This window comes from Delphinus delphis, chromosome 15 (genome assembly GCF_949987515.2).
Source record: "Delphinus delphis chromosome 15, mDelDel1.2, whole genome shotgun sequence".
NCBI classification, from domain to species: Eukaryota; Metazoa; Chordata; class Mammalia; order Artiodactyla; family Delphinidae; genus Delphinus; species Delphinus delphis.
The window spans coordinates 127,110-138,597 of record NC_082697.1 but is presented as its reverse complement, the minus strand read 5'-3'; the positions used below and the strand labels follow the sequence as shown (position 1 = coordinate 138,597).

The 11,488-nt window shown below is 58.3% G+C and overlaps 1 protein-coding gene across 1 annotated transcript in view; it reads left to right on the top strand.

The window, feature by feature from the left end:
* The first annotated feature begins 4,090 nt into the window (after positions 1 to 4,090).
* The window catches only part of MYT1 (myelin transcription factor 1), a 65,355-nt gene continuing 57,957 nt past the window's right edge, over positions 4,091 to 11,488 (top strand). Inside the window, exon 1 of the mRNA XM_060032608.1 lies at positions 4,091 to 4,173. Within this exon, the coding sequence (XP_059888591.1) occupies positions 4,149 to 4,173 (25 nt within the window). The 5' untranslated portion in view covers positions 4,091 to 4,148. The remainder of the gene's footprint in view (positions 4,174 to 11,488) is intronic.

Here is an 11,488-nt window from a genome sequence, read left to right as displayed (position 1 = left end):
TGCAAGGCCTCGAAAGGGACAAAATCAGGGGAGGGTCCCAGCCAGCGCTCGCAGCGAGGGCAGCTGCCGTCCCCGACCCCGGGGCCCGTGGCCTTCTTACTCCCTCGCCTCTGTCTGTCTGTCTGTCTGTCTGAGCCCGTCTGGTTTCCGCCTCTCCTCTCTGCTGCTTCTCCCTGTGTCCCGTGCGTCCACCACCGTGCTCATCCCTAGCCCTGGCCTCCAGCCCACTGCCGCCGGCCCCTCTTACCACCCAGTCGGTTGCCCGCTCTTCCTCTCGGCCCCTCGGTCCGGGCAGCACCGTGCCCACGGGAGGCTCTGGTCCCCGCGGGCTGGACGTCCTGCAGAGTCACAGGGCCAGCTGCTCACTCCTTCCTGGGTCTGGGTCCTTCTGTCTCCTCTTTCCTTCCTCCCCTCCTCCCAATGGCCAGGGCGGGATGAGGGACCACCAGACCTGCTGTCAGCTTCCTGGGGCCTCACGCTTGGGGGGTGGCCTCTCAGCTGGAACTACAGCCCCTCACTCTCTGAGCCCCTCACTCTCTGAGCCCCTTACTCTGGGCCAGCAGCCCTCTGATACCAGCCTGCAGGGAGGAGACACGAGGTCTCTCTTGGTCCATCTGGACCTGGGTGCTGAGCTGGGCTGTGCTCGCCCTGCCCCGGCTGTCTCCCGGCCCTTAGCTGAATCTGCTGAGAGCTGCCTGCAGACCCCAGGACCACTGGGCTCCAGCCTCCACCTCGAGCCCTGAGGGTCCTGCAACCTGGAATCTGGCCGTGGCCGCCACCCTTGGGGTGAATACGCGCAGAACCCAGCCGCAGTGCCCGTGTTCCCAGGCGACGGCTCCTGCCCTGGCGCTGCCCCTTCCTCTTCTGGGCAGCAGGCAGGCCTGTTCATGGCTCGAGCCATCCCTCCTGCCTGAGGAAGGTGGGGTGCCTGGACCTCTGCAGTGCCGGCTAGCGGCAGAGCCGGCCGTAGGGGAGCCACCAGGCAGACCCCATGGGGCGTCTGGGGCACACGTGGGGCTCTGCTAAAGCACCACCGGAAACTGCCCTCCCAGCCCGCGTGCCTCATGTCCCCAGGAACCCCTGCAGCAGATCCGCCCCTGGGTCACTTCGGTCCTGCAGGGCAGGGGCCTGTGTGAGCCTCCGCTGGGAATACGGCTGAGGGTCCCGAGGGCTTTCCTGGGGCGGGCTGGCTGTGCTCAGCTGACCTGGCTTCTGGTCAAGGGGAGGGAGGGGCCACAGGTGCCCAGAGCCCAAGAGAGGCTGGTGTGACCACCACCCTCGACAGCCCCGCAGGTGGGGAGCCCTCCCGGGGCTGCTGGCCAGAGGTGAACGCTCTTCAAACTCTAAGGGGCCCGCAGGCCACCTGGGGTCTTGTTGGAATGAGGATTCTGACCCAGCTGTCCAAGCTCTTGTGCTGGACCCCCAATCCCTGAGCGCACTGAGCGGGGGGAGGGGATGGAGGAGCTGAGGCCCCCCGAGGCCCCAGGCCTTCAGGGAAGAGGCCCCTCGAGGCCCCAGGCCTTCAGGGAAGACACCGACTTTGTCTCACTGGACTTTGAACTTGTCCGAGGGCTTTTGTCACGTGCTGGGTTATAAGGCCGTTTGGTTTCATTAAGGGGAACAGCACAAGTGTTCCGAGGTTGCCCCCGTTGTTCCTCTCGGTAATTAACTCCTTAATTAACTGCATCCAAGGACACATGTCCCCAGGGTTTGGGAACCTGGGGGACTCAGAATCACTCACTGCAGGAAGCTGGTGTCTCCAAGTTTGGGAGGCCGGGCTGGGAGGCGGGAAACGGTCAGCAATGACTCAGCGCAGGCCGACCGGTGCGGCCCCATCTGGGCACCCGCAGGGCAATGTCCCCGATGCCCTCGCTTTGCAGACGAGTCAAGGAGGGTTGGCTCATGCGATGGAGGTAGGCATATCTGTCCCTTCAGATGAGGGACCGTGACAGACATGGAAGGGACCTCCTGCCCAGCTTCAGCGTCCCTTCCCCGTTTACCCCTGTTCCCCATCAGCCACTGTTCCCCTATCTGCCCCCAATTCCCCCCATCTGTCCCTGTACCCCCCCATCTGCCCCGATCCACCCCACAACTGCCCCCGATCTGTCCCGATCTGCCCCCGGTCTGCCCCCCATCTGCCCCTGATCCACCCCACAGCTGCCCCCGATCTGCCCCCGGTCTGCCCCCCATCTGCCCCTGCCCTCCCCTCTCTCCCCGTTCCCTCACCAGCCTCTCAGCACATTTGCCCCCCACCTTGCTGCCCTGTAACCAGGTGGCTCACCTTTATTTCTAGCCTCATCTTGCCCCTGAGCCTCCGACTGGAACCCATGTCCTGGGGTCAACAGGGCTGTCAATCTCCACAGACCTGCTCTCCCCCGTCAGCCCCTTTCGTTGCCCCTCCGATGGCTCAGGCCAAACCCTGGAGTCCCATGTGTCCCTTGATTGGCCCCCACAGACCCTCAGCAGCCGGCCCTTCCCCCTGTCTGTATCCTAACCTGGGCAGCTTCCCCCTGGGACCACCCGCTTGCCCGTTTCCCGCCCAGCTGCCCTCACTGGAGGCCTCAGAACAGGCGTGGATACAGCCAACTGCTGGCAGTGAGGGGCTGTGAGGGGACGGGATGGCCCGGGTTCTGTCCACACTTCCCTCCTGCCGGCTCCAGGACGGTGAAGCCCGCCCCCCCAGCACCCGTCCCTCTAGCTTGCAAAGCAGCCTGGGCTGCCGCGACTCAGACTCACGCTGGCCCGAGTGCTGTCCTCACCACCCTCACGCTTTATTTAAGGGGCGAGTCTGTGAGGATGGGACCATCCCACCCCCCCAGGGGCCAGATCTGAGGACTTCTGCTCTAGAGGAACGTCGGAGGGGGCCCTCGGGTCTCATCTGACCCTTCCCACCTCCCAGGGGTCGTCCTCAGGCCCTTTCAAGGTCTAAGAGCTCACCCAGCCCCACCTCGCAGGTCTCCCGTAGAAACAGTGAGTGTGGGGCTCTCGCCACGGGCTGTAGCTGCCGCAGGCTGCATGGGCCTCACCTGTCAGGGGCAGACACCTGCACAGAGGCAGGGGAGTACCCGAGCTGAGGGTGCGATGGGGACCTGCACAGAGGCAGGGGAGTACCCGAGCTGAGGGTGCGATGGACACCTGCACAGAGGCAGGGGAGTACCCGAGCTGAGGGTGCGATGGAGACCTCGAGGAAGGTGACACCTGAGTTGCCTCGGGGTGAGTGGGAGCTTCCTCCCGGCATCAGGGAGGAGCTGGGAGGGTTCAGCCGGGTCTGGGGATGGCCGACCTTATTGCTCCAGAGGCCCTGGTGTGCGGCAAAGGTTCACTGACAGGGGGTAGGGCAGGAGGGGTCACCCCAGAAAGGCCTAATACATCCCACACCGACACGTGCCCCTCCCCTGCCCCTGTGGGTCCCCCTCCGAACCCCGCATCCCTGAGGGAGTTGGTCCTCTCTTCACCTCCCCCCCTCACCCCAAGCTTCACACCTGGGTGGTGGGGAGTCCATCGTTCCGGGGGCCACAAGGGCCTGCCCCCTTGGTAGTCAGTGTTTGTGTTGCAGGCAGGTCCAGGCTATCCAGACCTGATCCCATCCCACTTATCGTGACTGGTCTTTGACTAGGTTTCTGGCCTAACTTGGTCTGGGGTTAAGTGGGGAGACAGGGAAGTGGGAGGAAAGGGAGGGGGCGGGGAGGAGAGGGGGCGGGGAGGGGAGGGGAGGGAGGGAGGGGGAGGGGAGGGAGGGAGGGGGAGGGGAGGGGAGGAGAGGGGGAGGGGAGGAGGAGGGGAGGGGAGGGGGAGGGAAGGGGAAAAGTAGGAGGAAGAAGGGGAGGGGCAAGCGGGAGGAGGGGCATCTTCGGGAAGGGCCCCTCCCACCCCTCACTTGCTGGTCCCTCAGTGTGAGGGGCTGTGTCTTTGCTCCCTCCACCTGCAGGCGGGGCTCATTGTCTGGGGCCCGGGGCCCTTTTGTGTGGGGCAGGGAACCTCATTGGCAGGGCATCGATTTGTGATTATCTGCTCCCTGGCCCTGATTGGCTGCATGAGAAGGGAGCTCTCCAGGGCCCTGGGACACAGAAGTTTGTGTCACAACTTTTTGCAGCATGAAGTGACCGTGTGTACCAGCTTCGGAGTGGAGGTGTGTCTGCCCAGCCAGGATGATGCTCTGCGGGACCTTCCTGGGTGCGTACCTCCCCCCTCCCCACACTGAGCACCCCCCGGCACCCCCCCCCGGCACCCCCCCCGCCCCCGCCTTGTTCACAGGTTTCTGCCAAGACGCCAAAGGGACTAATTAGATGTGTGTCCCCATCAGCTCTCAGTGCTCTTTTCTGGGCAGCCGAGGAGGCGACAGACACATGCTCCCTCCTGAGCAAGGCCAGGGCCCGTGGACACTGATGGCGGGGCCTGCAGGGCCCCGTGCCGCCTACCCTGTCTCTGGCAGGTGGGGGCCGCGGGTGGGGTGTGTGTGACTGGCGTGTCCACCCAGGACTCGCTGTAGTAAAACGCTTTGCTGGGACAGCTGCTGCTTGTGTTTCCCTCACAGGCGGTTACTCTGCGTGTGAGAGACTTTAACACAGTGCAGTACTCTCCCAGTCAGATGTGTGATTGCGTGTGTGAGTGTGTACACAGCGTCAAAGGGTTGGCGTGTTTGATGTCTCAGCGCGAAACAGTCTCACAATACAGCCAGAGTGTGCGTGTGAGTGTGTGTGAGCGTGTGTGAGTCAGCCCAGGGTGCTGGAGAGAGTGGCCCTCGGTTTTGTTTGCTCCATCTGCCAGAGCCTGCCTGGGGCAGGGCCCCCCCTCGCCCTCAGCTGTTCGTATACAATATTAATGCTGACCATTGCGGCTCCACACACAACGGCCCTAATTGTCGTCTGCAGCTTTAAGGCGGGCGCCCATCTGCAGGGAAGCTTTCAGAGGGAAAGAAGAAAACCCTCACCCCCAGCTGGTCACCGGAGAAGGCGGTGCCAATTACAGATGCAGAAAGTTTAGACCAAAATTACTTGAAAGAGTTTTTATGAAACAAACGAACTGACACTTGGAATGTCTGTGTGCAGATTTGCACAAGTAATTACACTTTATTTGAAACGACCTTACCAGCTAAGCGATCCTGAGCCTGCCTGCCCAGCTCCCACAAAACACTTCCTAAGCGAGTGCTGCAAGTTTGGTGTTGCACATCTCCCCATTTTCTCCCGCGTGGCGTTTGAGGACCCTCCCATCAGGCAGAGGGTGTTTCCCTGTGGATCTTCCAAACTTAAGAGTCACAAGCGTCCTCCCCACAGATCTTTTATGAAATAAAGCTTAGAGGAGCAACGTGCTCCTTGCTTAGTTATGGAAAAGAAAATATTTTATGATTTAAAATAATCCTGACAGTTTCCCCCGTGTGAGAAAGAAGGTTTTTAGTGACACCTTGCTGCTGTCACTTACAAGCAAGGCTGGGAGCCTTGGTTTGGAATCGCCTCTTCTGCCGGGGCTCAGCGATCACGGAGTGCAGGTCCCGGCTGTGCCAGGGAACAAAGGGGCCTCGGGCGAGGGAGCGCTGTCCAACGTGCTGATCAGAGCCAGGCTCGTCTGGGTCCCACACTTAAGCTGAAGGAAGCCACCAAACCTCAAAACTTGCCGGCTAAGGCCCTCCCCTGCTCCCTTCCTGTAACTTCTCCTTGTTCTCTCGATGGAGTGGGACGAGATTTTGAACCTTTACACGTCTGAACCGGCTCTTGCAGCTATGGCCTCCTTGGCGTGGGGCTCCCAGGGCTGCTTCTCCCCAGGTTCTGGGAACAGGCACCAGTTTGAAGTTGCTGAGCCCGTTCGAATGCTCCCTGAGCAGCCTCACGTGGAGTCCAGAGGCCCCACTCCGGACCGCCGGGCTGCACGCCTCGGGAAGCCTGTTTATCCAGCGGGGGGGTGCGAGAGCTGCAGGCACCTGAGGGTGTGAGCAAATGTAATTTGTTGCCTGCAAAAACAGCTATGTCATGCCAGGTCCTTTTGTTGCACATCCTGATCTCTTCTTGCTGTTGCCTCTGCTTGCTCTTGCTTCCTGAGTTTGACTGTTCTGTATGTGAATTAAATGCTTTCATGAAACACTGGGTATTGTTGGGGAATTGGCTGATTCAGCGCCAGCCCTCCCTTGATTCCATCTCCATCCTGGAACAACGGCGTGCAGGGCTGTCTGAGCCTGCAGCCTGCCGATAAGAGTTTAATAGAATTTCTGAATGCCAAAGGTTTGGGATGTAAAACATCCCAGCACTCCCAGCGTGTCCAGAGGAGACAGAATATGGCTTTTCAGAAGAGCTCTTAACTGAACGTGTCCTTCTATGCTAATGGATGTGAGCTTAGAAAAGAATAAAAACAATGTTCAGCTGTCATGGCAGGGGCCTCAAGCTGTTCTCGTTTGGCTGATTAATATTTCATCCTCAGTTTGACCAGTGAGGGCTTTTGCCTTTATTTCCTTTTGCTCACACTAAAAGATCCCTCTGAGTACATTTTATTTGTTGAGAAGGATGTGTGTGTTTAAGAACTGAACATACTTGCTTTTCGGATGAAGCTTGTTGGGTTACATGTGATGTGGAAGCAGCTCTGCAAGTCGAGAATAATTGCTTGTGGAAGGGTTTTAGCTGACCTTCAATAATGTTCTCTTAGAGAAAGCTAAATGTTTCAGTTCTGTCTCATTCATGCTTTTGGGGGCCTGAGCGCTTCAGTGCTAATTAGCGTAGGGGCGGTGTGTTCCTGCGTAACTTACCACGATCTGATATTTACTGTGTCACAATCTCTGCACCGAACTTCTGGGCCACGGGTCTCGCTGGCCCTCGTGCTGGCCTGTGACAGTCCCTTCTGTGCGGGTGTCTGCAATTCAGCTTGTGTCGTGTTTCACAGTACAGTTTCTGACAACCTGATTATGATAAAGGACAATAGTTTGCCAGCTTTATCTGTAGGGAAAGGGAATCTGGGTAGCAAGCAGGAATACCCTGGCTCCTGGGTACTCTTAACTGAGGAAAGTCCTACATTTATCCTCGAATGTGGAAAAAAAAAATCACAAACCCAGTACCTAAAAAAGCAGACGGTTGGGTTGCTTGAAGAGCGGGTGGGCACTTCCATTGTGTGTGTTATGAATTTTTTCTCTCCCGATTTTCATTGGCCAGCTCCTCGCAGGCAGTTTGAAAAAGACTGAAAAAGATAGAACTTGAGTGGTTGTGCTTCCCTCTGGCTGGGATAAACTTAGTGGTTTCAGGGCGTAGGATACTTGTGGCTTCGGGAGTGCTCAAGCTCTCTGTGAGAGGGTTTTATTATTTTTAGACTTGAAACAAAAAGGGAATGTGTGATAAAAGCAAAGTACCTTTTCCTGATCTACTCTTTGTGTATGTGACTATGTTTTGGTCTGTGGCCGTAGGAACCTTTTATGCACTGGAACAATATATCCGTATCCATTTAAGTCACTGGTACTTGAATATGCAGATGAGCCAATGTGTAACCCTCCTGGCTCATCTGAGTAATAAATTCTGCAGCTCGTGCTTTATGATGGTAGGTCATATTCCTAACCACCGATAAATATTGTAAAGTACTTTCGCTGCAGCCGTGCTAACCCAGGGCATCTGTCATTCCGGTCGCTGCTATTAGGAATTATTGGACTGAACCACTGGTGGAGAAAGCAGAGGGGGGTGAGCCTGGTGATTGTGACGCTCCCTGCCCTTTTGTGTGTTTTGCATAAAAAAAACCCAAATCGTGCTGCATATTAATTATGAATCAGTGTGGGCAAGCGCGAGCACCTTCTGTGGGCTGAGGCTTGGGGCGGGAGACAGGGGCTCTGCCGGCCTGGACACCTCTCGCTCCCCGTCAGCAGATCCATCTTTCTGATGCTATACTGTAAATTTATTTCACCTCAGAGAGTAAACAGATATATTGGAGCCCCAAGGGTTCATGGGTAGCGTATTTACAAAGGAGCCTCTCCGCCAGCCCGTGCCACCGCTGCTAATGAGAGCGGTCATTAAGTAAATGAGACGTCGCCTTTAGCTGGCTTAGGAGTTCGCACACTAAAGGGAGAGGATATTTAATTGAAACCCGCACACAGGCTTCCCCACATGCGACCACCGGAAGGGAGGCAGCTGCCTTGCCTCTCCTCCCCGAACACCCGCACCCCCATGTAAATTTCATGATTGCTTTCCGTGATGTCATTTTGAAAGAGGACAGACAATAGCTGTGGGGAAAAAGGTAAGTCAATGTTACGTTCTTTCGCTGACAAAGGCAGATGCCCAGCGCTTGGCTTCTCCCCTCGGGTGGAGACGGGGAGAGGGTACGCAGGGTTAGTTTCTGACGTGAAGGCTTTCTTTGCTGGAAAAGCAGGTCTGGGGATGGCTTTTTAAAGCTGCTCTGTTGGACCGAGGCTTTCTTTTCCTCCTGGGTCTGCCCGCGGCCGTTTTCCTCCGAGTTCTCTGTCCCTCCTTGGCTTTGCTCATGCGCTTGGCCACTCTGAGAATCTAGGGGACACATTGTGCGTCTGGCAGAAAGACACTGGGGGACCTTGTGTCGAGACGAGAAACTTTGTGTGCTTTTCTGAAAGAGAAACACAGATGTATCTGCAGCCGTGGGACCCAGGAGCTAAGTTCCCCGGGAGAACGCTGGCTCCTTAAGCAGAAGACCTCTCTCTCGAGGGGGACGCCGTCGGGACCTCATGCGTGCTCCCACCCAAGACAGAGCAGAGATGGTCATGTGAGCGTCCTGTCCTTGCGTGTCACGTATTTCTAAACTTAAGGAACAACAACTAGGGTGCGTGTGTCTGCAGGATAGATGCCCTGCAGTAAATATCGCTGTCCCTTCGCCTCCTTTTCTCATTATGTGATCGGGGTCACAAGTGTGGTTGCTTATAGCGTTAGCGTAACTGGATTTTTGTATTTAAAACTAGAAATCAGGTTTAGGCAGGAAGTCCGTGTGAGCCTTGAATGATGTGATGCCGTTGCCTGGAGGGTGATGTGTTCTGGGCCGTGGACTTTGTCTGCTGGGTTCACTTTCCTCTTTGTGAATCAGGAAGGTAAACAAGCTGCCCGTGGCCCCTGGGCTGTGGTGTGGCGGGTCCTTGTTGTGAAGCTGCTATGAGTCACCGAGGGCTTCTCTGCTCTCAGCATCACCTTTGCATCCGTGGACATCATTGGCCGGTAAAGTTGGGCTTTAATTTCTGAAACAAAACCTCTGAGAGGTGGGTCTGGTAGCAGGATGTGGGCTCTGTCTTGGGCCATCAGACTGTGTCACTGTAATGGCGAGAAAGACGGCGATAATTATCATTATCCTTTTGGGAGAGGGAGACGAGGACTTTTGCCCCAGTGGTTAAAAAAAATCAGAGAGACTTGAGGACACCTCTGAGGCTAGTGGCTGAGTGAACAAAAGGCAGGAGAGTGTTGGGGCAAACCAGAGGAAGCGGGCCCTCAGCCTCGGTGTGAGAGGATGTGCTTGGACTTTGCCTCTTCCGGCCCAGGGAGGCTGGGTGGCCACTGGGGAGAGGTCCAGGTTCCTCACCACCAGGGCTCCCCTCCCACTGGCCCACGGCTGTGATTCTCACCTCCTTCCATATGGCCCTGTTAATTAATGGTAAACAGAAGAATGGGAGAGCAGGGGTTGGAGTTTTGTGGCGCCAGTGGGGAGAGAAGGCTGGCTTAGGACTCACGGGGCAATTTGCTTGCGAAGAGGAGGAAGTAGCTTCACGAACCCTCTGCCCCGCAGGGCTGGAGACTGAGGCCCCTGCAAGGTGCCCCTGCCTCGCGGGCACTCCCAGGGTGTCCGCTGATCTAGGGCGCTGACCAGGGCCCTCAGAGAGCTGGACTTCGAGACCTTTCCTTCTGGAACCCCCGGGCTCTGACCCTTTTGGACCATGGCCCCAGATACGGGCCCGGGAACTCACTGAGGGCAGGGGGCTGCTTCTGTCTAAAATGTGACCCGGGGTGGGGAGTCTCTGCGACCCTCAGGCAGTCCCCGCAGGTCTGGAGGCAGCCCCAAGTATTTGGAGCCAATGCTCCAGACCCTCTCGGAAGATTCTGCCAAAGGCAGTGATTGCCCGTTGCCCCGAACGCTCCTGGTGCCTGAGGGAGTAGGACCCGCCCTGAGATGTCCCCACACAGCGGGCAGAGCCTTTGGGTCTGCAAAGTGGCCCTGTTCCTGGGGTCAGAGGAGGTTGTCCTGGAAAGCCCTGTCAGTGCCCAGAGGCGTTCGGGAGAGGCCTGCAGAGAGTGTGCTGGCACAGGAGAGAGCTCCGGGCCCTCAGCCCCACGGGTCGCTGACCCACAGCTGCCCGCTCTGGCCGGAGCTTGGCCTGTCCCCTGGTCTTGGCTGGGGTGGGCGCTCTCCCCGGTGCTGCCCAGAGCCAAGGCCCTTCCTCTCTGGGCCCTACTGTCCTCCTCCGGCCTGGGGTCACCGAATGTGCCCGGGAGGACCTGGGTCACTCTGTGTGATGGGGGTGGGGCATTCGGGGCAGGGGCAGAGGGGATCTGAGCCAACGCTGGGAGCTGGTCAGGGAGCCTGGGGTGTGTGTGCAGCCCGGCCCCTGCTGGTGGTGCCCAGCGCGGGCGATGGTTGCACGGGTGGGGTGCTGCTTTGCATGGCCCAGCACTGGCAGAGACGGCAGGACAAGGGGCCTGCAGACTGAGGATGTGGGGGAGTGCCCCTGGGCCTCGGGCCACTGCTCTGATGGCTGGTTGGGGCCGAGCTCCCCCGGGTGCACGAGGCACTTCCACTCTGGTGAAGAGAGGGCGGGGGAGGGGCTGCTCAACGCCTCCCATCCCCCACTGCCTGGGCTGGGGAGGGGGGCCAGGGGCGACCAGAGCACGTTGCTTAGCCCCGGAGGGGACAGGGTGGCAGGGGCGAGGGTGTCTGCCGGGTGGGCAGGGGCTGCCTTGTCACCTGGCCCCCCAGGCAGGCAGGGCACTGGGCAACCAGTGAGCCTTGCGCGTTGGAGGGATAAACGCCAGTCCCAGGCCTGGAAGACCCGTCCAGATCCCCTTCTTGCTGACGTTTATCTTGTGGAAAGCCTGGCTGGGGGGCCCTCCCTCCACCCCTGGCAGCTCCTTCCTTGTAAACTCACTCCGAAGTCAGCTGTCTACAGAGGCGATTTTAACGGGAATTTTGCGGTGTGAGTTTATGGGAAGACGGTCTTTGGGACCCGGCACCGCAGGGAGATTACTCAGCCAGGAAAATGCTGTTTCCCAGAAGGCATGAGAGCAGCTGCCACCGGAGCTGCCCCCGCGTGGGCTTTCTGCTCCCTGAAGACCCCAGGGCCACCCTCTCGGGACCCCTCCCGGCTGCTTGCAGGGCTTCGGGGTGGAATGCCTCGAGGTCCTCGGCATACGTCCTGTCCTTCACAGATGGCTGAATTCCCCCAAATGTTGCTTAAAAAACCCTCAAAACGAAACGAGAGACGTCTTCCACCTGGCTTAAAATGCTTTGCTCTCAGACGTGTTTGGGCTGATGGCTCCAGAGAGGACGGAGTGGCGAATGCTCGCCAGCAGGGGGCGCTGCT